The sequence below is a fragment of the Ananas comosus genome, unplaced genomic scaffold, assembly GCF_001540865.1.
Source record: "Ananas comosus cultivar F153 unplaced genomic scaffold, ASM154086v1, whole genome shotgun sequence".
Classification (NCBI taxonomy): domain Eukaryota; kingdom Viridiplantae; phylum Streptophyta; class Magnoliopsida; order Poales; family Bromeliaceae; genus Ananas; species Ananas comosus.
The window spans coordinates 58,167-85,951 of record NW_017892583.1 but is presented as its reverse complement, the minus strand read 5'-3'; the positions used below and the strand labels follow the sequence as shown (position 1 = coordinate 85,951).

Here is a 27,785-nt window from a genome sequence, read left to right as displayed (position 1 = left end):
AATCAACAATCCCTGTTCGGGATTCCTCGTTCTAGGGTTTCACTCGTCTCTACGGCTGTCCGCCCGGCAGACTCCCCCATCGAAACCCGTCTCTACGGCGGACGCCCTCAAGTAGGGCCCGCCGATCTCTCGCTCTCCCTCCTCTCCTTCAGCCGCCCCCATCAAAGCCATCAACGCCGCCGCCGCCTCGCGTCGAAGTCGTCGGCGTCGACTCCCTGGTCGCTTTCTGGTTGCCGCTTTGAACCGGTTGAAAAGCGGAACCAAAAAACCGTCGCACGTCGGAACCGTTGCCGGGACGGGTTCTGATTCGTCCGCGTCGTCGGATCGGTTTCATCCCCACGAGTACTAGTAGCGGCCATTATTTCGTATATCCGAACTGAAGAACTCGATCGACGATCAGAGGCATCGACGGCTCCAACGCTGATCCCACACGTCATGGACGGGATGAACGTCCACGACGAGGATCCATCGGAGGTATCTATCTATCTATCTATCTATGCATCTGTCTATCCATCCACCCGTCTCTCCAATCCCGGTCGCTTGGTCTCTTTAGACAATTGCGCCTTAGATAGTTCGTACCCTGTTGGAGGAAGGGGAACTCTAGGATTTTTGTTGGTCCTACTTTCCTGCGCAGGACGTGGAGGCGAGGACGAAGCGGCCCAAGCTGAGCGACGAGGAGGAGATGGTTCCCGCCGACTCTGGAGGAGGTACTGCAGTTTGTTCTTTCCCATGTCACTCTTTCCTTCTCTGTGCATTATCGCCGGTTTTATTGATCTATTTTGTGCCATCATATGGCTTGCCGGTACGTGTCATCACATCTGACGTGTGGCTTCTCTAAAGCTTTGTTAGTGGCTCTCCATCCTCTTTGGTTTGAGAATGAGTACCACAATCTTCGCCTATTGTCCGCCATCGTAATTTTCATACAAACCGAAGAACTTGCATTATTCCAGTGTTAGAGGGCAGGGGAGCTAAAAGTAAGATGCAGATCAGTACCTGTCTTGTCCGGATGATCAAAATAACCATATTGTCTGCTCTCCCCTTGCATCTTTATACTAATTTCCCATGGTGTTACAATAGCAAGACTCAACCTACCTGTGCTGTTCTCCTAAAGCTCGCACCTATCTCTCTGCCTATGACTTTGTTGTCCGTTTTGGTCCAAAACCAGCTAGCTGATCTTGGCTGCAGCCTGCTGCATCCAAAAGGTCGCCAAAATGTTTTGCCAAACTCTCCATTGGAAGGTGCTCCTAAAGCAAGCGCCGATACCCGATAGAAGCTAGCTCAACCGGGCCAGGATGCCACATTGCAATCTTTCTAACACGGTCTCAGTATTGGATAGTGTGTCCTTTGCCGACTGTTGTAATATATACTAATTCTTAGTCAAGTGCTGCAGAGAGTTCCCCGATTTGTCACGTCCTTTACTCTGTCACGTCCTTTACTCTGTTATAGATGGCTAGCTAATGTTAACATCTACTTATCTTTTTAAGGAAGCGTGTATACCAGTGAGATTGTAAATTGCTTGGCTGAAAAGAATGTGTCTGCAAAATCAGAGGCAGTAGAAATTGTTTGACAACCATACCCACTATTTGACATATTCATTGATTGCATGTTGCAATGGGTGTGCGAGCGAGTAAGCTATTCATGGAAGTTTAGCAGTGACTAGTTACCGAGTTTCAAATCCTACATAATGGTGAGTAATGCTGGATGCAGTAGGAATCGAGATATATTCCTTGCCTTTCGGATACTTTCTTCTAAGTTTCTTTCCTCGAAAAGGTTATTCAAAATCTTTACTTTCCTTTTACTGTTAACCTTATTCTTTTGTTTTAATTGATTTATGTACGAAGGTCTTTCATGTGCTGCTGTAACTCAAGCTGAAAATATGGATGCCGAATCTAGTGCAACTTGCAGTGCTATTGTGAGATTTGCTGTCCTTCATCGCCTTTTCTGCTGAAACGAATTTACTTCCATTTTATAAGATTGCACGTGTTGAGGGAGTATGATTTAATTCATTACAATATGAACGAGTTTCTAAAATGACCTTTTAGAAAATTTTCTTTTATTTTTAGCATAATAATTTTCTGTTATATGAAGCGGAGATAACGTTTTTGTCTTGTCTTACATCTTTGCAGGCTTACCAGCCTTATGAGGACATGTCTAAAACATCAGACTTTAGCGTCAAAGATGATGCCATGGTTCTGCATTCTTTCCTTTTCTCTAAGTGATGATTTCATTTGCAATTTTTGTCTTCACCGGTGTGTTTATGCTGACGAATGGCATTTTCTTCTTGAATTTGACTTGTTGCTAATTAGTCTACAGGCAACGCCATTTAGAAGCGAAAAAAGATAAAATTTATTTTATTCCAGTTATTGTTCTTCTTATTACAGGAAATTAGAAAGAGTATATAATTAGTGCGTCAAGTTCTTAACTTTTGAGTAATGGTTCCGACACTTCTTTGATTATTCAAAATTTGATTAATGGTTTGTTTGAGCATAAGCTATATTTACTTACGCTAAAAGATTTGTTTTGACTTAAGTTTGTTATAAAATAAGCCCCACTAGCACTAACGTAGAGAAGTTTTATGAATGAATTGATTGGACAAGCTTCCTATCTTCGTCCTCTTTTAGCATTCGCTATATTTTTGAGAGGCTTAATAGTTCTTTTTGAAATTTGATTTGCATAAATATGATATTAGAAATTTGGCCTGCATCAATTTGCTATTTTACATGCAAGTGTTTAGTTAAAACATGCCATGCTGTGCTCACACTTGGTACGAAAATGGCTTGCAACTAGCGGGCTTGTTGAAGCTCCAAGCTAAGTAGAGAAAAGTAGTGGCTACAATATGTTTTCAGTCTTTCTTTCCTTCGTGGGAATTCTTATTCTACGAGCATGATTTTCAAGGGAAGTTATGAATTAGGCCTATCTGTAGGTCAATGGTAATGTTTCGTAAATTTGCATATATTGCTGCAGATGTGGTTTGGAGTAGCGATTGCCCTACATATGCAATATGCAGTGCGGCATGCTGATAGGCTTCGTATAAGTGAGCAACTGTTTGTGCATTTTTTTTAAGTTGGGATTTGAGTGTAGGATTGAATGGGATTGTCTAGTTAATGATTAGCATGGAGGTATGACTACTCTATCACAAGTTTGAGTAATTATTAAGCACATAAACATATACTATGTTTGTATGAACATAACCTATAACATTGGTTAATATGGCTAGCTGTAGCAACAGAGTGGTCCAAACATCTTTACTCTAAAATAGAATAGACTCTTAAGAATTCTTATAATATAGGTTTTTAGCAGGCTAAAGAAGATTCAATATTTCTCTCCTTTTCTTTGTTCTCCTCTCGACTTTATCAACAACCAAGAATTTTAAGTAAACTAAATTGGTTGCACGCTAGTTGGTTTAATGGAAGGAAGAGTTAGATAGGTGGCAACTATCTACTAGGCAAAATTGTTTATGAAGGGGATACAACTAAAAAGAAATTTGTGCACATAGGTATACCACATCCTACTCTCTTTTTTTTTAGTTTGTCTACCTTTGTCCTTATAGCTGTGACTGTGATCTCTAGCTCATGTTGTTGATGTGTTGAATCTCTTATCATATTTCAAATTAGGGTTCCTTGATTTGTCTCTTGATCTAAGTCAAAATTTTCTTCTCATTGTACTCTCGATCGCTAATCTGGATTACTTGTGAAGTTTTGTAAGAACTTCAATATCTGACTTGGGTGCTACACTCTAAGGAGAATCCATCTTCTTAAGAGCATTTGATTTGGTAGGCATTATCAAACATGAGCATTTGGATGCTTGGGATATTAAATGAACTGTGGGCATGAAAAAAAGAAGGAACTAGTTGGGCATCATCCAAGCATAGACTAGGTTGGAGTGCCTCTTTCGACTTTGTTTCTCTTGGCTTTTGACGGACCCAAAACCTAACAAGAAAAACAAATTAACTTAGTGAGGGCTGGAACCTATCCTTCATCTTGAACGTAGACCTCGTGGTTCACCCCAAGTGCCTGCTTTCTATTTGGCTTGTTCAATTTGCATAAGCTATCTATTTTGTCACTGTCTACTTGATCCTATGGATATGAGAGACTGCTTATACATTTTTGTGGTGCGACTTGGAGGTTGCTCTTGCTTATGTAGTAAAATGCAGGATGACATGGAGTACCTTTTTCGATATGTTGATAAATGGTATTTTGTCTTTTATAGATGATATAGTTCTCAATGAGAAATAATTTGAAAACTATGTTTATTTCTTTTAGAAATTTTCTTCTATTTTTAGTGTACTCTTTTAAATATGTGATTAGCGGATAACATTTGTTTATTGTCTTATATTTTTGCAAGCCCATCAATCTTTGGAGGAAATGTTTGAAACGTCAAATTTTGCTAACAACAATGGCGATACGGTTTTTCTTTACTTTTTTCTTTTCAATTTAAGTGATGATTTTCTTTGCAATTTTTGTCTTCCATGGTGCACTTAAGGTTGACCTTTTGCTAATTTTGAAAATAAATAGAACATAAATTATTCTAGTAATTTTAATTATTTTTGTAGGAAATATTAAATCCAATTTTTTGTTGGATGATTTATTTAAATTTTCATAATTATTGGTTTTGGATAAGCCATAATCTCTTCTTTTAGTGGATTTCATATTATTAAAATTTTGAATAATAGTTGTTTTTGGATAAGATAATAGTGTTAACGGGATTTATTTTGATTTAGATCTATTATAAATAATCTATACTTAAGGTATTGTAGAAAGCTAACAAATTGAGTTTTAGAAATTAGTTTTACATAATCCAATTGTGTCCCCTGGATCAGTCGGCGGGCGTCATCTCTCTCTTGCTATGTTGTTCTTTTCTCTCTAAGATTGGATATAGGCGAAGCTCTCTTTTTTTTGCCTTTTTTATCATTTATTAGGCTGTACATCGCCAGGTGACACTGATCTTGATATGAAAACATTTTCTCTAAAAGTGAGGTGAATGGGTTGTAATGGAGTATTGAGGAATGGATGGCTTGTTCATTGATGTTCAACAAGCTATAATTTTGGATCCCTGTTGACGTGATCAAAGAAAATATTTACCTTACTTTAGGGTCTATGTAGTTTTTTTGACCAAAGGTCCAAACTTGGATCTGACCTCTTTTGCATAAGCGAATGTTTGTTTTTGATCTGTTGTAGATAATCCCTACATATATGCTACCGGTCGATCATGAACAGTCACGCCTCGGGACCCAGCGGAAGCCCGCCCGGCATGTGTCCAGACCCGCCATACGTCTAAAACATATAAGGCGTCTACAAAAATTACGATAAATAATGCGATAATAAAAAGACATCTAGGAGTATCAGAGCATAGTACAACATCTAGATTCTAAGAGATATAGAGTCAAATAAAAGAGCTAACAAATCCACTAAGAGTAACCATAAAGTAGTACATTGAACATCCAAAATACAAGTGCTAAAAGTATAACAATGGTGGTCTCTATACACGGGTACAAAACCTCTCACTCTCAACTACAACAAAAAATGAGAGTAAACCACCTAATAAGCAAAAGAAACGCTCCTCGCTAGCTAGCTAAGTGATCCCCTTCCCGCAATCCCATGCCTCCGCCGGTGCTGAAGGCTCTGAAAGAAAACCATAAAATAGAGGGCGTGAGAACTATTAAATAATAGTTCCCAGTGGGCAATTACTGACTTTAGTGAAAAGCACCACTAGGCCCAAAAAACTAAACAGGTAAGTGCGATCAAGTAAGCAATGTGAACAACAAGTATTTAAACATGAATACTTAGTAAACCATGATGTCTCTACTTAGCATGATTTTGCATAAGTAAAATACTATTCTAACATGTATGTTCATGAATATACAACCAACATAATGTCCGCAATGTAAATAGTAATATGTCACTGTTTACTAGTCTAGTCAATGTCCAATTAGCATACTATGTCACTATAGTTCCGATCATGTAGGACCTACCCGTGGGTAGTCCAGCTTCCGCCGTGCCTAATGGCTCCGTGGTAGTCAACATCCCCACTCTAGGAATGAGCCTCCCCCAAGGCATTCCATTTCGGCGCCTAATCCCGCACGGGCGAGCATGTGTCGTGATGGCTATCTCCGAAGTGCCGGCCTGTGGAGAGCGACCCTCACAAGTATGTGCGAATGAGCACAATTGGCAAGCAAGCATAAAAGTCCGTCTCAAATCCCAAGTCATCATACCTAAAGTATGGAATGTAGCATATATCTCAATGGCCTATCACTATGTCATCATGTCTAAAACATGAAATATAGTCGATGTCCAATGGCCTATCACTATGTCTCTATGTTGCAGTTTCATAGTTTACTAAGTCGGGTGCCCCTTTATGGCACTTTTATTCACCAAGTCCAAGCATGAGTTTAGAGTTCAAAAGCACATAATTCGAGTCATTTTTATCATACGAGACATGTTCCCAACTTGCAAGAAAGAATACTTCTCACATGCATGCAAAATGCACATAATGCTTTACTATATAAAGTTGAATTTTCATGATACATAGCACATGCATTTTAAATATTCTAAAATTCATAAAAATTCTATCTAGCATGAATATGCATGCGATACGATGAAACGAAAATATTTAACCACTTAGGGGATGATTTTCCCTAATCCAATGAAGCCAAACCCACCGTCACTCTCGCAACCCTTCGTTTCGCCGAACGAAGGTGCCCACTACTCTCCTAGCACCCTAAAGGTATAGAAAAGAGAGATACACGAACGTTACGAACAACCCATTGCTCAAACATTAAGCAACACAAGCAAAGGTGAAGAAAACTCACCGAATGCGAGGAAACTCTCTCGATCTCCAAAAGGGAGTTAGAGTTCTTCCAATCTAACCTAAACAAAGGTTGTAAACCCATCAATTTGGTTCCAAAACCCTCTAATCAAAAATCTCCATTTCTAACCCTGAATCTCATTTCTAGGGTTCCAACAACAAAAATCCTCCAAAATATGGTCTAAAAGAGAGATCATGGGTACTCAACTCTCAAGATGTTCCAAACCAAGCATGGAATGCACCAAGGTTGAAGATCGTCTCTCTATCAAGCTCCAACAAAAGCTTCAAAGCTTGTCCAATGGTGAACACCCAACATGAAGCAAAGAGAAGGAGAAAAGAGAGATCAAAACTAGTTAAACCAAGCAAAATAGGGCAAAAATCCAAGGGAGAGGTCTTCACTTGGGTTCTCCACGAAATATGGCTCAAAGGAGCTCTCTAAGGGGCTGGGGCAACATATATAGGGTTTGCAACAATTGCAAATACACCCCTCAACAAAAACTGCTCGCACTGCACTGTGTACCGGTACACGGGAAAGTGTACCGGTACAAATCTTGCTAGACGGCCAACCCGAGCCTCGGGTTGGCAGTTCACCACACGTGTACCGGTACAACCATCAAGGTGTACCGGTACAACCATCAAGGTGTACTGGTACACAGCCCTGCAGAATGTAAGTAGAGAGCAGCCTAAGTCCTCCTCCTTGGTGGCCTTAGCGCTATTTTAAATACTACAATTCTCGGGATACGAGCCATAGGTCAGACTACTGTCAACGTCCCTCCAGAATATCTGGAAAAGCTCGGAACACTGAGCAAACACTCGAACTTTGCAATTTGCAAAGGTCCAGTGTGTTACATGAACTTAGGACATTGTCAATAGAAAGATTAGAGAAAGGTTCATAATCCATCAATCATCTCTGTGTGTGTGTGTCTCTGCCCAGTATGTTCCTGATGTTTAATGTATTGTTTCATAATATTTGTGCATCTTAGTATTGTATCTCTCAATTTCATTGTGTATTCTAGTTTGCCTTTGTTAGTGATTGCTGGTTAGTTCAAAGAACTGCAATACCTAACTTCATCGGCAGCTATATCTGAAGATGAATTACCATACAACAAAATGCAGTCAAGTAGGTGCGGAATTTCTGATGTAGGACTAGGACATATAGGTGGTGAAGTCCTCTGCTACTTAAGTCCTAACATCTTTGTCAATGTATTCGTATTTCCCAGCCTTCTAATATAGAAAACACCACAAACCGCTAAATCGTTGCAATGGCTCTAAATTTGCCTCTCACCATGTCTTCTTAATCCGGCGTAAAGCCTATGGCAGACATCCAACTAGCCCCATATTGCTCCATGCCTTAATACACCAACTAGTGTGTAAGGGGACCTAGCCCACTAATATTACGAAGGTAGCGGGCTTTAGCCACACAGCTTAGAGTTGTGCCGGTTATTATTATTAGCACTTAAGTTTGTACAAGCCCAAGTACCTTACTTTTCCATGAGGGATTAAAAACGTTTTAAGTAACATAAGATTCCCTTCTTTTTATAGGTCAAAACTGTCACGCTCCGAGCCCCAGCGGAAGCCCAACGGGCGCGTGCACAGACTCGCCGTGTACACTAAGCACCTTCGGTGCATACAAGGCGTCTACAACAACATGGAAAAGAAACAATCCTAACATGGCTATCAGAGCGAGAACATAAGCCTACTATAAGTGTAACACACTGGACCTTTGCAAATTGCAAGGTTTGAGTGTTTGATTTGTGCTCTGAGCTTTTCCACGCTTGGTAGAGGGTCGTAGACTGTATTCCGACCTAAAAGTTCGAATTCTGGATTTTTGGCTAAGTCCTGAGAGTTTCACTCTCGGGGACCGGTCCCTGGTGGGAGAGACCGGTCCCCCTGAGGCAACCGGTCCCCCGGGTCAGAGAGACCGGTTCCTGAACGCGCAGACTGCGGAAGGGTCCTGAGGGACCGGTCCCAGGTGGGAGAGACTGGTCCCTCTGCCCGAAGTCAGCCCAATCTGGGCTGTGTGAGAGAGGTGAAGTGGGGGGGTTTTTCTGCATTTGTTTCGTCTCTCAGAGTATGTAGAGGGGGCAGGGGTCTCTCCCTCTCTCATTTCCCTCACTCTTTCTCATTTCTTTCTCTTTCTCTCTCAAGAAGAAGAAGAAGAAGAAGAAGAGGAAGAGGATCAAGCTTGAAGGCCTTGGGACATCTCCCTTTCCCTCTCTTCCCACCTTGTTGATGCTTGAAGGCTTGGACTTAGGGCTTGTTTGAGAGGAGATCCTCACTCTTGGGGCTTGGTTTGGAACTTTTATTGGGTTTAGTTGCTCACTTCTCCTCTCTAGACCTAGATTTGGTGGTTTTGGGAGGTGAAACCCTAGAATGGAAAACCTAGGGTTTATTTGGGGCTTTTTGATTAGAGGCTTTTTGTGCCAATCTAATTGGATTAGAACCTTGGTTTAGGTTGCTTTGGAAGGGATTTGGTTCCCATTTGAGCTTTGTAGGGAGATTTCTACACTATAGGTGAGATTTTGGCCCCTTATGTCTAGATGGTTAATGTTTACTCTTGTGGTTGTTCGTTAGCTTCGTGTAGCTCACTTTTTGATGCTTCTAGGGTGCTAGGAGGCTAGTGGACACTCCCGTTGGAGCAAACGAAGGGTTGCGCAAGTTTCGGTGGATTTGACCTCATCTAAGAATGAGAAAATCTCATTCTTGTGGATTTATGTATCGTAAAATGAAACATCATGCATTTTCATGTTAGATGTATTAATTATGAATTTTAGAATGCTTGAAATGATTGTGTTATATACAATGCATTTTCGGACCTCTATGTAGTAGAGAGCTTGCGTGTGGGACTTATACATGGGTTTAGCATTCTAATTGAGACTTGGAATCATGCTTTATATAGTAGACATGGTAAATGTATTATGCCTTGGACATAAACCTTGTTTGGAATTATGAGAATACATTAGGCCATAAAGAGGCTTGAGACTTGAAAATCATGTAAATTAGTGAGCTAATGTCATAAAGCGACATTGAGCCTGGGGTTGTATGTGAACCTTGTGATAATGCCATAAAGAGGCATGGGAATTGGAACATGCTTAGATATAGCAATGTTATAGTGTCATAAAGAGGTACTAGACTTAGTGAAAGTTGGAACATCACCTTGTGACATAGAACTAGACTGATGGGTTATTAGTGATGGTTATCATGTTAGAGACATGATGATTGGGTACTTGAGACGATGACTATGCTTGCTTGCCATTTGTGCTTATTCGCACATGCTTGTGAGGGTTGCTCCCTACAAGCCGGCACTCCGGAGTTGGCTTATGTGACTTATGTTCGCTCGTGCGGTATCGAGAAACCTACGGGGTCAGGAGGGATAGACTCATTCCTAGAGTGGGAATGTTGGAGCTACCACCCGCACATAGGTGGAACAAGCTGGACTACACTTGTGTAAGTCCTTAAACAAGATTGAACAATGATAACAATCCATAAATGATAATCACTACTAGATAGGGTGTAGTAGTTGGATTAGCTTGACATGCTTAATGCATAGCTTTGGACATTTAAGACATGTAGTATGCCTAGTAATATCGCTCATTGCATTACAGTATACTTGTTTGCCGTGTGGGATCATACTAGTTATGTTTTGGACATATTTGATCATGGTAGAGTGTATGTACAACATATTGACATCATATTGTTTATGGCATAGTAGTTTAGCATTTATACATGCTTTCCTATCTGCAGTTTATTTCTATTGCTTTTCATACCTATCTTACCCTTTTGGGCCTAGTGGTGCATTGTGCTGAGGTCAGTAATTACCCACTGGGAACTATAAATTATAGTTCTCACGCTCCCTGTTTCTTGTTTCCTTTTCAGAGCCTTACATACCGGGCGATGCTAGGGATTGCGGAAAGGGCATCGCCTCGAGCTAGCCCTTTGGCGAGGGACGTATCGATAGGTGGTCTACCTCTCATCGGTTTTATTTTGGAGAGGTGAGAGTTGTACCATGTATAGAGACCACCCATTTTGTATTTTGAGACAGTTGATGTATCTACTTTATGTTTTATCTTTAGTGGATTAGTTTTCTTTTTCCTCTACTTGTTGTTAGAATTTAGCTGCTGGTTACTCTGATATCTATAGTGGTCTTACTTTTCCTTGCTTTTATATCTTTAGTGTTGTAGACGCCTTATATGTGCAGGCATATGGCGGGTCTGGGCACGCCTCGGGCGGGCCTATGCTGATTCCCGGGGCATGACGATAAGTACATACAACTGGAAAAGAAGAAAACTAGTAAATCTCTAAACAAATACATAGTACATCTTTCAACAATAAACAAAAAGAAAGATGTCGACGGGTCCAACTATGATAACACCGCAGAGGCTCTAGCTAGACGCTAACTCCTTACCACGATTCCTAGCCTCTCCCGCTGCGGAAGGCTCTGAAACAAAAACAAACAACCAATGGAGGTGAGAACTATTAAACAATAGTTCCCAATGGGTAAGTCGCCGAGAGTGGTGAAATACACCACTAGGTTAACTGAGGCATGCTAACATACAAAATGTGAGTAACATAAAGATGACAAGTAAATAAACAAATTTATTACTAAGTCATGCCTCAACATAATAATGTAAACTAACAGATATGATTTCCTATTGTCACATGCTTAAGTAAATGCATATGCAAGTTTACATGCTCATCATTGTTAAACTTTAACAACAGATTAAAGAACAATACTTTTCATTGTCAATATAATCATGCATCTATACTAATCAACATTGGTGTAGATTTACTACCACGAAAGTTGTCAATATTGATAAGGACTAACATAAATGTCCATTTTCTAGAAATGCATCAAAAAGAGCCACGAGATAGTAACCGACTAGTATATCCATCTACTATATATGCATCAACTGCTGGTGATGTACGATGTCAAGTTTAATTACATTTACCCAGTCAACGAGGGACTTACACGTGGTAAAGTCTCGGCTCGTGCCGTGCCTAATGGCCTCGCGGTAGTCAACACTTTTCACGGCAATCCACTTCGGCGCCCAATCCCGCACGGGCGATCTATCGTTGCAAGGCTTCTCCGGAGTGCCGACTTGTAGGGAGCGACCCTCACAAGCTTGTGCAAATGAGCACAATGGCAAGCAAGTGTGATCAATAGCATGGTGTCCACATTTCAAATGCCCAATCATCATGTCTAAAACATGGAATCACAACATCGACTCGAAGGTCGGATACTATTTTATTTGAGTTATAACTCATTCAATTAACTAGGTAGGACTCTATCAATATGCATCGTATCTCAAACACGTAAGGGTCCATATAACATTCAAGACTCTGTCGGGTTTCACCCACTCTATTTCTACTATAGTCAAGAGAGTCATTACTAATGCCATATCCAAAGAATCACAAGAATGCTCACAAAAATTATAATGTATGCCATATTGCCATGCATATGCTTTGCTACCAAGGTCTCCACTATATGGAGTATGGGAGTTATCATGCAAGCAATTCATTCAATTAGTATTATATGCGTTATGCGTTTGCCCCTATTATTGATCGCCCAAAGGCGTCGTAATCTCATTCGTTATGTCTAAAACATGAAATACGACTAACGACCGAAAGGTCGAGTACAATGTCATAATGCTCACTTAGTTGTTCAACTAGTTAGGTACAACATGCTTAACTTTACAATTTGTCTCTACCATGCAGTAGGTCATATTTGCCCTTGGCTAAAACAAGTATATTAATTAGTATGCAAATCGAACTCAATAATTTCCTAACCACGCGAAGTCCCATAGGACTTTCATTTACTCATCTCTATCATGCATCCTAATGTTGCATAAGAGGAAAATACTATTACATGCTATCTAGTGCCATTTAGTGTACAAGTCTACATGATAAACCTTTACTAAATAGAGTATGAAATTCTACATGTCTCATGAATGTATCATGCATTCAAAATTTCTACCATGTCCTAACTAGCATGGATATGCACCAAATTATGTCTTATAATAACATAGAAGATATAGAGGGAGTTTACCCATTTCGGTGAGGTTAAACCCACCGGATATTCTTCGATCCCTTTCGTTCCTTTGAATGAAGTTGTCCGTCAAGCTCCTAGTACCCTAAGAGAATTTCTAAAAGTGTTACAAGCTTCTAACAAGCCTCATACAAAAATAACCAAAACTCAAGTCCAAAATAGGTGGAAAATACCTTTACTCAAGAAGAATCTGACCAAAGTCCAAATCGACGTTACAAAGCTTCAAATCCTACCTAAAAGAGAGTTCTACACTCATCAATTAGGTTCCAAAAGCCTCACAACAAGAATCTCTAAATTAAATCCTAGTTTTTCCATAACTAGGTTTAATTCCACAAATCTTCACAAAAACACAATCAAGAGTAGCAATTAGGTTACTAACCTTCAAGAAAACTCCAAACCAAGCTAAACTTGAGCTAGGGTTGGAGTTTAATCCTGAACTAAGCTTCTAGCTTCACTTCCAAGACTCCTATAGGGTTCACCAAGCAAGCTTCCATGGAAAGAAAGAAGAAAACAAGATCAAATCTTTAAATCTACATGAGATTAGAGAGGAAATCTAGAGAGAGAGAGAGAGAGGAAAAGCTTACCCTCAGGTCCCAGCACAGAAGAAGACCAAGAATGAGGGGTGCTAGGGATATACACTAATGTAACAATCCCAAAAAGGCCTCTCAAAAGCTCTCAAATAGCAAACTGCATGAAATGCAGTTATCGGTACCCAGCACAAAGACACCAAACCGGAGCGCTAGACCGTCGGGTTTAATACGGTGTATCGGTACCAGCCCGATGCAGTACCGACACCCAGTTCGGTACTGGTACTCACCAACCAGTACCGGTACTCAACGCCCCAGCTCCTCAAACCTGAGAGCTGGCCAATTTGGCACTCTACAGGGTATCGGTACCAACATCCAGTACCGGTACTCAACACTAAAACCTGCACTTTGCAAATTTTGATGTCGAAAGTCCGTTCTCACACCTAATATGCTCCAGAAATAGGCAGATATAACACAAACAACCCTCAAAACATTTAAAATAGTTCAAAGTACTATGCTTACACTAGAACCTTGCCATTTACTAAAGTTTAGTGTGCTACAAAAACAGATTCCAATCGCAGCAAATTAGCATCAACAGTGGCACTGATTGGGCCTTGAAGCAAAAAGGAAAATGAACTTAGTAAAAGCTATTATGTCGACAAAGTATGATCCGAATTACTCAAATCGATTAAACTTCAAAGTGCCTTTGATTCCCCAGTAAGCGGAATGCTTGAGTATGTAAGGGCAAAGGCTTTGGTATTACTGAACTAGTTAACTTTGGGTTGAAGTAGCTTTGGCCAAGCTGTTGAGACTTTTAAATTTGATGCACTACAATCTAATCAGGCCTTATAGAGAAAAAGAAGTAAGATAAAATGTTATAGCTGGGGGTCACCTGTCCTAGAACTACTACGTTTAACCCTCTTAATCTCTTGGGCCTAGCCACTGCCCAAAATATCTTAGAGAGGTTAAGAGGTTTTAGCCCTATATATCTTGTATATAGAACTATTTCAAATCATGGGGTTGTTGCATTCCTCCTCCCTTTAAGCCTTGACATTCCCGTCAGGCTTCGATGATGTAAGCCTCATCTTGCTAGCCTTCATCCAAGCCTCATCTTGCTAGCCTTGTCATTATGATCCTAAGCCTGTCATTTTCAGATCTTGGTTTAGCCTGTCATTCAGATCTTAGCTCAACTGAGATTTGTATCACACGTTCTGCTGTTGATTGGCTTTGGTACCAACTATGATGCGCTCGTTTCCTCTGGGCCTCATCCATCCTAGAACTACTCTAGTCCCAGCACGCTTAATGCTCTTAGCCTCTTGGCCTAGCCATTGCTGCCCAAAATGCTATAGCTGTGTTAACAGGTTTTGTCCATTATATCTTATATATAAGGCTATTCCAAACCTGGGGGTGTCACAACTTAATCTAATTAGCCTTACATAGGCAGAAAGTAAGATAAAATGCAAAGGTCCATGATGCTAAATGGTGCTAAATGGTATCTACAGCATCCTAAATGCACTCATTTTTTATCCTCTTTTGTTGGGAGGGAGAGGAAGGAGTAGGTTGTATTGACGATTGCATCATAATTTTGCTATAGGTAAGTGCATACGTGTCCACGTAAGAAGCATTTACAGATCAAAACTTTAGAAAATAAAGAGTGCATATCAAAATGAAAGGGATTAATGAAATATAGAGAAGTCCCATAACTTTTACAGGCTCTCCCCACACTTTCCGTAGAGCATTAAGCATTATAATATAGCAAGGATAATGCTGAAATTTACGTTAAAGAAGTCTAACTGTGAATTTGGTTAATAATTGAATGTTTGTTAGGAGTATCTACGCATGGTTCTAAGGAAGTATTTAAGCAGCTAATGACATACTTGTCGTGGTCAACTTACTCATGTAGACATGTACCTCTAGGCTGCTTTTTTCTAGGCAACATTGTTAAGGGATTACATTTCTCATATGCGCCTGCACCATCGCATGCACTGCTTTTCCTAGCATTTATAATGAAATGCTTGCGGACAACGTTATATGTGGAGGGATATATGTTCCAATTGTCAGAGAGTTATAGTTTAGATAGCAGCTATGTAATGGTTATAATTTTTTTTTTTTAAAAAATTACCAGCCAAAGGAAGGTCAGAGAAAGTATTAGTAATTTAAGATTGATGGAAAAAAGCTTTCAAATGATAAGGCTCCATGGAACTGCATACTGTTCAAAAAGTAGCCATAATAACATTTAGGGAACTTATCTGAAATATGGACCATTTGGATTTTGCTACCCAAACTTTCAAAATTTTGATTTTACTACCCAACCTTTCAATTAGTTCAACTTGAGTTAGTCAACGCGATTGGCTCCAAAATTTAGGCTAACTACTTTAATGAATATGTAATTATGAGAATTGTCTAAAATATACTAATTAACATGTGTAAGATAAACGATGCGTTCCAATTTGAAGTCAAACTACTTTGACTGAGTCAAATCAAACAAATTGAAAGGTTTGGTAGTAAAATCAAAATTTTGAAAGTTTAGGTAGCCAAATCCAAAAGATCCATAGTTCAGGTTAGTTTCATGCAGTTTTACCTAACGTTTAAGATACAACCTCCAAACTGAAACCTTCTAGTATTAATGCATGGAGTTGTTTGAACATGTAAACATGTGGATTGACTGTAGCGGTCGAGGTTACCTTGTGTATTTATGTTTTCCCTTGTATTATCATGAAATTTAAAATCTTCATAGGAGATGTAATGTGCTTTTAAGTGTCACATGACAATAATTCTTCTTTTTTTTTTAAAAAAATCTGATTATTATTCCTCTTCTCTTTTATGTCTTCTATCCTGTATCCATTGTTCCTTCTTTTTATCATCGCTTTGTCAACACTATTAATGTGTAAGATTGTAAACTGCTTGCTCTTTCTTCGCGCACCTTGAGCATCCCTCTTTTCTTTTTTTGCTTGTTTTGTATTACGGGGTATATTTTGGAGTAAGATTAATTTTTCATTTTTTCTATTCAGGAACACTATTATAAACAAGAGGCTATTAGACTAGTAAACTTTACAAAAACGTTGTATTCCTTGGATTCTGTAGATGTAAGTATCGATGCACTATGGTTATTTATTTTTAAGTAATTATATTAAAATTTTACTTATTTCTTGAACTAATTTTAACAAAATTCTTCTTTGTTCACATGTAGTTCTACAGGTGCCCGGTGGATCTGCATAAAGAGCTGGAGATGAAGGGTTTGATCCCACCTAATTTCATAGGAGCTGAAGAGTGTATAAGAGTAAGTATCTCAACGCAACATTTGTTACTATTGAAACAAGTATTTATTTTGTCTTTATGCAGCTAAGGTGCACCAAATCTAATATCGTGCATTACTATGATACGTACTACAAGTTAGTCGAAAAGCTCTGTGATTTGGCACCATATATGCAGGTTGCTTTCTCAACTGTTTCTAGTAATTTATTTCTGTGGATTACTATTAATTGTTTTTAATCTTGTTGTAGTGGAATCATGAGATTGGTAAGCAAGTTGAATGGCTAAAGGAGAAGGGTCATCTTCCATCTCTCTGCGATTCTACTATTTCTGAGTACGAGATATGTTTGGCCCTTGAGGTGATTGTTTTGAATATATTGCTCGATTTTGGATTACGAGTTTATTTATGAACGTCAATCTAATTATTTAACTCTTCTCTTTCAAGAACCTCCATGGACTTTTTTTTGACATGTACTGGCGGTTCCATCCTTTGATAACTGAGGTATTGATGAAGTATTTGTAAGTGGTATTGTTTTATCCTTGGTTCTAAAAAACAATCCATTTTGTAGGGTTACAGGGATGATTTATTAAAAATCATCAAACGAATGGCTGGAGCTATGCGACAAAGAGTGAAACAGGTATTTTAACTGTTGGCTTTCGCATACTGCTGTATTATCTTCATGGCATAATAGTGTAATCTTTATGTTGCTCAGACACATGAAGAATTTAGCAGACTACTGCCTCCCTATGGTGATTTCACTAACAATTTGCTCAACAAATGCAAGGAGACTTCTCCGGTATGTTGTGTTATGATGCCTAATGTGAATTTCTATTTCTAAAATATGGAGCGCGTTTTCCCCAATTAGTGTAAATCATGATTTCTTTGACTTGCCACTCTCTCTCTCTCTCTCTCTCGCATGCGCACACCACCAACCCCACCCCTCCCTTCCCCCCACGGGGGCAATCAGTCAAACCAAAAACAACCATCCCAAAAAACAAAAAAGAAAAAAAATTCTCTGTCGAATAACACTGTTATTGGTCTCCTTTTAGTTTAATGTGTAGACCCCTGGACTCTCCTAAAGTGCACTTAATCCTCCAATTTGTCCGTATTCGATCTTCTATTGAACTTTACCTTTATTCATTTTCCTTCCTTGATTCTAATTTGAGAGCATTGAATACATCTTTTATTTTTGGCCATTGCATGTAGGCCTAGGTACTGTGCTGCTATTAAACCAACCAACAAACCAAATGTCAGTCCAGAGCAGTGCACTTAAACCCATTCACCACCACCGCATTTGCACCACTTTGTGATGATTGCTGATGACGAGCATCAATGACATAATCTACATTTATTTGCTTCTACATTTGTAAGAACCGAAATAATAGCTTAATCTCTCTGTTCAGTCACAACAAGTTTTAAATTTCTCCTAATATGGAAAAATAGCTATATCTTGCCTACCTGAACAGTGGTTCGAGAGTGTAACCAAGCCTGTAGAGGACCTAGAGGGCTAAGTAGGTTGACTCTTTCATGCTATTGTGGTTCTTGCTCAAGGTTGATAACTGCTACGCTTGTATTTTTTTGTTTATATGCTTTATCTCAGAGATTTCAAGCTGACATGTTGTATTTCGATGTTCATCTACATAAACTGGCTCTTTCTGTACATTCTGTACTTTGGCCAGAGAAGAGCCGTTTTGCGGTCTTAGTTTGGTGTTTTCTGATTTTACGTGCTTGTATCTTTCCAAAATATTTTAAGCAGTAGCGCAATAGTGTTTCAGCTTGTATATTCTTTTTGTTGGTGCTGTAAGTTTTTATTGTCGTCAAAATGTTCTTTACCTTTGTTTCAAAAAATAGCATTCATACAGTAGTCACGTGCAGAAGTTGATTTTAATAATTTGTTGTGGTACTACTGGTAATCTTCTATCTTGTATCCTACTACAGAAGTCACGCCCCCGCCCCGAGACCGCTACCAATTTGGTCCGGTCCTGGCGCGGCGGACGGACGCCGAACGGACAGTACCTCCCCTGTCCGCTCAAGGCTAAACAACCTGATCAAGTACAATTAAGCGCCCAGGGAATGCTTAAATAATATACATGATCAATATGATGCACACAAGTGTAATACGACTAAGAGCAAGAACCACAAGTAAATGTACAAGTGTATAAAGAGAGATAGTTTAACTATTACAACCATTCAATAGTTACATCATTTGGTTAATTACATTTTCATCTTTCAAAATGTAAATACATGTTTTTCCCAAAATACGTCATAGCTTTCCATGTCTATCCAAAATACACATCATCTAGTACACGAGGGTACTCTATATGCAAAAAAAGAAAGCTACTAACTACTCACTTAGGGCGCTATGCCCTTGCCGCGATCCTCGCTCGGCTCGCCTCTGTGTACCTATACCCCAAACCCACACGGGGTGAGAACTATATAAATATAGTTCCCAGTGGGTTCGGCCGCCGACTCCGTCGATTTTTCCACTAGGTTTAAGCTGGCACAGATAGAGAGATAGATATATATAGTAATGAACTGCAACTACTCTATCATGCCACCAATGATAACGATGCATGCAACAACTACTATCATGCTAGTATCATGTCATGAGTATAGAAAAGTACATAGCAATGCAATCTACAACATACACTATGTCTACTCAAAGTAATAATACAAGTCTACTATGCATTTCATGTTTATTACCCAATCTACTCGGCTAACCCGTAGGTTCCCTCGACTCACTCTCAATCTCATAGGTGAGGAGAAGCTGCACTCGCACACCGAGACCGTCTGCGGGACAACTACGTCTGCCCCTAGTGAAGTACTCCGAAGACTCGTGCTTCGGTGGAGCGACCACCGACAAGCGAAAACAGACTAGTGAGTATGATCCAATCCTCTCAAGAGGATACCCTGTCTACTAGGGTCAATGTGCCTCTGCTGCACAATCATGATATATAATCAATGTTGGGACTTCTATTATCCCTAGGTTCATGTCACGTTTACTACACTAGATTCGATGCCACTCGTTCAGTCATTGTAGTAAATGTCTCAATTATTCTACATGCCACTCGTTCATGTCATAGTGCTTCTACCACACTAGTTCAATGCCATTTTTCTAGGCTATCATATGTCCAAGTTCGGCTCTTTATGCCGCTATAGGATTCTATGTCACAAGACCCAATCCTCATGCTATCCTAGTCCACGTGTTAAGCTCACCTCGCTACACTACCAAGAAAGCATGCAAGGAAATGGAAATGTACAACTACTATTCCTATAGTGCGATATGATCAATCATATATATATATAACTTAGACATAAAAGGAAACCCGGTTGCTTCGGGATGACACCCCCTACCTCTTGAGGGTATGGAGGCTCTAGAAATGCCCTCCAACGAACGTTACGGCGAGGCTTTAGCCTTCTTGGTCCAAATGAAGCTCGGTCGGTCTTGTTTTGCCAAAAGCTTTTCACCCGCTTGACGAATGCAAAATCCGACTTCGCCCCCGCATTTAGGCACGTACCAATTAGGTTTCCAAGACCTCAAGTGAGATCAATCTCATACTTTACCAAAAATCCTATTTTGGAGCCCTAGGGTTCACATCTTACCATTTGCATTTTGGAACCCTAACTTTAGTTTTAATCCACCAACAATGGTGCTAGGGGTCTATTTGACCCCATCCAAAGAGCTAAAACCCAAAAATCCTAAATTTCACATCTAGGGTTAGAAGCCTACCTCTTGTTGTAGCTTCAAAGAGAGAAGAGAGGAAGAGGGAGAGGTCCAAAGCTTCCTCTAGCTTGATCTCCTTCTTCTTCTCCTTCCTTTTCTTCCTTTTCTTCCTTCTCTTTTCTTCTTCTTCTGTTTTGTTCTTTCTCTTCTAGAGAGAGAGAGGAAGAGAAAAGAGTGTGAGGGAGAGTGAAATGAGGGTTGGAGAGAGAGGGGGGGCCTACATACTCTAATGTAACAATATCCAAACAAATCCCTCAACTTTCATCTCTGTGCACTGCCCTTACTGGGCATTTTTCGCCCAGAGGGACCGGTCTCCCCGACCTGGGACCGGTCCCCGAGCGCTTCAGCTCGGGTCACTCGTTCGGGAATCGGTTGGGCCTTCCTGAGAAACCGGTCTCGGGAGACCGGTCCTTGACTGAGAGACCGGTTCCCGAGAGCAGGATTTTCGGGACTTAGCCAAATTTTGGCTTTTCTCGCTGGGGTCACGTTCGGGGACCAGTCTTCCCCTGCCAGGGACCGGTTGCCTCAAGGATCCCCGCAACCACCAGCCGATGGAACCGGTCCCTCCCTGTCAGGGACCGGTCCCTGAGAGCAATTTTGCTCCAGTGCAGGTTTTGCACTATTTGCCCTCGTGGACTCGTTTTCAATGCACTTTTGGTGATTTTAACATCTTTGGCTTTTCCAAAGCTCACCAACACGACCCTTGGTCGATTCTGAATGAAGTCCAACTCTCGTACTTCGAGAATTCACTTCCTTACAACAAAAGTACGGTCTCTCTCTATGTGCGCGCGCGCGTGCGCACGTGGTTGTGGATGTGTGGGCTGTATGTGTGCTGGGGTGCTTGCAGGTGCATGTGCATGGATGCTGCATGTGTGCCTTTGTGTGCCTATTATCATGCTTTGGAAATCGCCTTCTCCAATGTTAATGATTTAAAATGTGAAGTGGTTTATTTACATGCATATGGGCATGACTATTGCTAGGAGGCAAGTACTTTGTCATGCATAACAGCACATCTTCACTTTAGACCAATGCATTCAATCTTAGCGTACTTTATTTTCTTTTCATTTCCATAAAATATTGTCTTAACTGTTGCAAGCATGTGTAGTTATGCTTTTGTTGAGGCTTTCATCTTGATAGGATAGAAAACTAGATTCTCACCCATATTCCCTCATAACGCATAACAAATATTACAAACTCCTTGGTGTTTAGTTGCTTGCCTGTACTATCTTATGCAGCAAATAATTGTGCTGACAATATCTCATTGCTGTATGATTTTATTGCGCTAGGGTTACCAGCATGTAGCAAAGCAGGTGGCTTTGCATGGTGAATTTGACTCGCATTTAGATTCATGTGAGTCAATACAGGTAAATGACCAGCTTGAGTACTCTCGTAGTCTTTATTTCACCAAATATTTTAGAGGCACCTGTCTATAGTCATTAAAAAGTGAATTATGATATTGCAGCATGATAGTTCTATTAATGAACTTCTTGAAGATGAGACGGTGGTGACGAGACAGTTTTCATTGCTAGAAAAGGAACTTGTTAAGGAATCCTTGAATGCAAGTACTTTACTGAAGACGCTTTGATGTTTATTTCCATTGTTTCGAAGATTTTGTTATTTGATGTTTGACAAAATGCAGGCCAAAATTTACATGCTAAAGAAAGTAGAGGAAGTTGAATCATATTTTACATGCTTGGAAAGCCTAGTGAGACGAAGACTCGATGTATGAATGCAGTATCATACTTGTCTACTGTTGTATCCTTTTCAGACGGATTCTTCAATTGCAAGTTCTGATGTGTTTTCTTGTTACCTTCTGCAGGGGAGAGATGATTTTGATAAGTTAGTGCGTGAACTTGCAAAAGAGGGCCTTTTTGAGTTTTCTAATCTTCCCACTGATAAACCTCTTCGAAAAAATTGGGTATTAGTTTTATATTCTTACATAATCTTTCGTTGGTATATGAGCACATCATTTTGATATCGAATTGGCAAGCATTTTGATTAGGGATGCAAACGAGGCGGGCCTAGGGCGGGAGCCCTGCGCCGCTTCCCGCCTTGACTACTGACATCCCATCCTGCCCCCGGCCCCCCGCCCCGAATCCGTGACCGGTCAAAAATGTTATCCCATAATTCGTCCTGGCTCACAATCTATCTCCCGCCGGCGCCCCGAATCTGCCCCGCTAGCTAATACCTTTTTTTTACAAGTTATAATTATATTAATGTTTTATAAATATAGTCAGCAGTTTTTTTAGTAGTAATGGATAATATTATCAAGCTATATATAATTAACAATATCAACTATGAAAATCAAAAATATCAATCACAATTCACAATAAAATTCAAGTTTCAAATATATGCATAGTAAAGAAAAAGAGTATTAAAAATTACATGGCCAACTTGAGAGATGAAATCACTAGCTTATTTATAGTTGATTTCTTTATAAATATATTAATTTTTAGAGATAGTTTTTTAAAATATAAACGGCTTTTCGGATGGATTTAGGGTGGATTTGGAGCGGGTCAAGATTTTTCCCGTTTTCTACCCCTAATCCGCCTCAGATCATAAAACTCACCTCACTTCCTGCCCTGAATTCATTTATTTCCTCCTGTTTATTGCTCTATTAGGGGCAGATCGAGCAGGGGCTCCACCAACCTGAAGTCGTTTGTATCCCTGATTTGGATTGTGATGACTTTTCAACAATTGGCCATAACATCTATCTTTTTTGTTTCTAGCAGAGCCCTGAATTTTACGAATTATTAGATAATGCAAGGCATTCAGCTTTCCCACATCTTCCGGACCATTATGTGATCAATGGACTTTTGGTACTTCTTTTTTGGAGTCTCTTTTCTATTTTCCTCCTGGTGTGTATTATTATCATCTCCCTCCGTTACTTCATTTGCAGGACTATTCGTTCTTTTTTTCCTTAAATGACGAGCATCACGAGTCAGAAACTGTGGAGGTAATCTCTGTGAATATGGTTATTTGTTTTGTTTATCTGTTACTATATCTCAAGGTGCTAACTAATGTTTTTTGTCAGGATTGCTTGGCAAAAGTGGAGGAACGTTGTGACTCGAAGTGCTTTTTTCTAAGAAAGGTGCAAACTTTTTGGTCCATTTTACGGAGTTTTCTCATTTGCTATTCAAGCACGACATGTTTTATTGTAGTAGTTTTGTGTAGGAACTTTGGAGGACCAAATATTATACGAATCCTATATACGAGCAATTTGGGGACGCACTAAAACTGGTAGGTACTTATGTTTTACATCAATAAAATTGCATGAGGTACACAACTCATTTCGAATATAAGATATGAGAACATAATTGCTCATGCAACCATGCTCGTCTTTGTATATATGAAATGATTGGTTGTTGACTGTGCCCATTTAAAATGATTTATGGATAAAGTTAGTTGGAACAAGTGTAGACAACATTCTTATACTTAGAACAAGTTCAATCAAGCTTATTAAACTCATGTAATTTTTTCATGTTTATAATTGAAGTAAGGTCGATCGGTTGGATTTTATGGCATTTTGGAAAAGTTGGTTATAGTTCCGATTCAAGTCATGTTTATTTGTGGTCCTTGACAAAAATGAAATGTGTTTATTTGTTTAATGGTAAGATTTGGCAAATTCTAGTCGAACATTCTCTAGGAAATGATAATTAAATCATATGAAATACGAAATGCATATTAGGATCATTTGTGTTCCCCCTTTTATGTTTTCCCCAAAAGTTCTACATAGTTGAACGTGCCTTGACAATCAAACCTTTAGTTTTGCTATTCGGATTGTTTGCGAACTCCATATTTTTGAGCTCTGTCCGGCAATGAAAGACAAATCTTTTATAAAGAACATGAAACATTGATGTAAATGATGTTGAATGCACTCGAAAGGAAATATTATTGGAAGTAATTTTATGGTATTTATTGTTGGTATACGTGTTAATTTGATTTAGTGCAATTGGGATGGTGATGTGCATCAGCTTTCTGTCGTTGTCTTCTCCTCTGCGCAGAAGTGTGGTCATTCAAGCTCCACCTAATCTTGGAGAAGCCTAACATCCTTGATGTGATGTCTATGATCTGTGTTGTGGGCAAGATCACCATCCCAACCAATATTGAAATCTTCCTTGTTAGCTGCCATTGTTTCTTTGTTGTCTTGATTGACATTATGGGCGTGTGGTTTGAGGGATTGGCATTCTGATTCTCATTCCAGGAGAATTAATCCCTCCGAAGTGATTCCCATTGTGCAAGTGGGACCCAACTTTTCATTTTGGCGGGATTGAGAAAAAAATTTTCCTACGATTAATTGAATTCAAAATAAATCTAAAAATAAATTTATTAGATTAAATCATAATTTCAAATTATAATTTGAAATAAGGAATTAAGTTTTAGTTATAATTTCTTAAATATGATTTCAGTTCAATATTTGAATTTAGGTGCTTTTAAATTTTGAACTTGAACTTAAAGTTGAATTGTGAATTTAAATTTAATTTGAAATTCAATTTGAACATGAGTTTGAACATGAATTTGAGTTGTGAATTCAATATCTTTTTGAAGTTTGAACTGAAATTTAAATCAAAATTTATATTAGAGTTTTTGATTCATGAATTAAAAATTTAATTTTAAATTTCAAGTTTCAATTTTATTTTGTTTTGAGTGTTGAATTCAATTTTTATAATTTGAATTATGAGTTCCATATTAAATATTTTTATGGGCAATTGAAATTTTCTCAAACAAACAATAGTGATGGGTTGATTCCGATTCTGAATCCTATTATAAACCGAAGAAATTAGGAGATTCCATCATTCCGTTTTTGAGATTCCATTATTCCGTTTTTCTCGTTCATTTCGATTACTATTTACATTTTGATTCTGTTTTGAACCAGACATGCCCTAGGTCTCCATAACCCTAAACGTGTAGCATTTTTTATGCTATTGACATCTCCCTTCTTAGCTGATATCTAAGCCTCCCTTCTTAGCATTTTGATGTGTCCGAAGCTTTACGGGTGCCACTGCTTCCAATGTTGAGCTTATTTGCCACTTCGAAACTTCTTCGGACTTTACCCCCTGGCTCTAGTTGCCAAGCCCTTAACATGGTCCTAATGCCATACAAAATAACTTTGTAAAGCTGATTCGGCTCGTTGGTTTTCAAATTGGTGCTATTTGTGGTATTAAACCATTCGTGTAGTTGGCAGAGTATCATTGGAGAGGATCGTTGTGTGTTGTTGATCTTCTTAGATAGTGCTTGGTTGGTTGGATAGTACTGGGGATGGTGGTGAATGTTCCCACTCTTAGAGGCTGCTTTATTTAGAGGGGTAGTAATTCCAAGGGGCAGGCTGGAATCACTATTCCCATGGAAGCATTTTCTATTGCTAATCGCGAGTACACCCAACCAATCATAAGTAACTTCTTAAAAATAGAATTCATGACATTTGCTTTTTTCTTTCTTGGAATTAGTTATTGTGGATATTGATTGTTTTTCTTAGAATATGTAGGATAAATTAGGAAAATCCTAACCTATCTTGCTAGTGATGAGCCTAAAATCAATTCAAAACCAAATTTAGAATTTTCTCAAATTTTAAATTAGTTTTCAGATTTTTTTAAAAAATAATTAAAAAAAAAGATAAAATTGAAGAAAATAGACGATAAATAGGAAAAAGTCAGAAATTTTAGAATTGTTTTTAGAGAATTGGAACAAAAAATTTAGAAGAAGAAAACGAAAGAAATAAAGGAGGAGATGAAGAGAGAGAAGATAGATACTCTATGCGCCCGGGAAAGAGAGAAGGGGAAGAAGATACTCTAACGCGGTCAAAACACAAAACTCAAATTTTATTCCATCATAACTTGTCTCTAAAATCATAAGGCATAGGCTATATTTATAACCTTCAAAGCATAATCCTAATCTAATTCAAATTCCATGATGTTAGGGATCTTTTTTCAATTCGAATATATCTAAAAAGCCTAAACTATATCCCTAGTTTTTAGAGATTTATTCTACCTGATAAATCCTAAAACAATCTTTTAAAAACGATTAAAACAAATTAACAAGCAAAATAACTCTGAAAATTAGAAAAAATTAAAACATAAACGACTCAATCAACCCTAATGAAAAAATTGACTCAAATAAACAAAAGATGACTCGGCTGAACTCTCTTTAAATCTGGTTCTTCATCAGGACATACCATAGGATCAATTGGTTTGTTCTTTCTTGGAGTAATAGTGGATATTGTTTGCTTTTATTGGGATGTAATGTAGGGAATCGATTGATTTGGTTTGTTCTTTCTTGGAATTAGTTATTCTGGATATTGATTGCTTTTCTTAGGATATACCATAGGGATTCGATTGATTTGGTTTGTTCTCTCTTGGAATTAGGTATGGTGGTTCTTATTTGCTTGATCTTTTAAATGGCGGTTCGTTTGTTTGAGAGCGTAAGTCTCAAACATGCGAGTTTTACGCGTGCCCTGCTGTACATGAGTTTCTAATTTGGAAAATAGGGATCTGAAGCTTTATCTTACTAGATTTTCAAGACATGTTCCCTTTTCTCTTTTGATTTGTAGTGTTGGCTACTGTGTTACATATTGTCTCGTTTAGCATATTAGTATTATGGCCCGGAAGACGAAAATTATGACAAACTTTTTTTTGGCATTCATTAAAGAAAAGCAAAGAAGTTGCAATTTTCGATGATTCACAAGGACAACTAATTAATTTTTATATTGCAACTCCTTATATTTGTTTGTTATTTGCTTCGACTGTTTTGCAATTTAGTTATGCTTCCTCTCCGGGTTAGTTTGTGAATAGCGCTCACTTGGTTTTGGTGTTGTTGTTGCAGATAGACTTGCCGCAAAAATTTGATTGTGGACTGTATTGCTGATCTCTTGGAGAAGATTTTTGTCACTTACTGTGTCGAGCTTATCTGTCACTCTGAGCCTCCTTTGGATTTTGAACCCGCTCTTTGGTTGCCAAGCCCTCAACATGGTCTTTAATGCCATACAAAATAATTTGTAACTTTGTAAAAGCTGATTCGTCTCGTTGGTTTCCGAATTAAATGCTATTTGTGGAATTAACCATTAGAGTAGATAGTAGAGTATCATTGAAGGGGATTCTTTCTTTTGCTGTTGGAGAGGATCCTCTCTCTTGTTGACATAGTTGTGTGTTGTCGATTCTCTTACGTAGTGCTTGGTTGGTTGGACAGTAATGGGGATGGTGGTAACGTCCCTACTATCCAACCTCATACTGAAGATTTTAATGCGCCTCCAACTGGAATTGGACCGTCCATGTGTCCTTAGAGGCCCCTTTACTTGGAGGGGCAGTTATTCCATTTGGGTAGGGTGGAACTGCTCTCATCGTGGCAGTATTTTTCTGTTTCTAATCACGAGTACGCCAAACCAAACATAAGTATCTTACTCAAATAGAGTTCACGAGATTTGGTTTGTTCTTTCCT

At 39.0% G+C, this 27,785-nt stretch overlaps 1 protein-coding gene across 12 annotated transcripts; it reads left to right on the top strand.

Moving 5' to 3' along the window:
- Positions 1-27,713, top strand: LOC109705417. Of its 12 annotated transcripts, none has more exons than XM_020226146.1 (20): positions 1-474; positions 635-707; positions 1,842-1,912; positions 2,127-2,189; positions 16,389-16,463; positions 16,568-16,657; positions 16,720-16,809; positions 16,881-16,988; positions 17,075-17,131; positions 17,199-17,267; positions 17,343-17,426; positions 21,650-21,718; positions 21,817-21,912; positions 21,994-22,077; positions 22,174-22,272; positions 23,087-23,173; positions 23,254-23,310; positions 23,389-23,445; positions 23,529-23,594; positions 27,174-27,713. In XM_020226146.1, exons 1-20 carry the CDS (start codon positions 436-438, stop codon positions 27,213-27,215), a joined length of 1,476 nt encoding a protein of 491 aa, XP_020081735.1. In that variant the 5' UTR covers positions 1-435; the 3' UTR covers positions 27,216-27,713. The 12 variants fall into 12 exon arrangements, 11 of the variants coding, with proteins under 11 accessions (XP_020081735.1, XP_020081734.1, XP_020081738.1 ...); XM_020226145.1 differs by having other exon boundaries at positions 21,641-21,718; positions 27,174-27,660; XM_020226149.1 differs by lacking the exon at positions 16,389-16,463 and having other exon boundaries at positions 21,641-21,718.
- Positions 27,714-27,785: the final 72 nt, after the last annotated feature.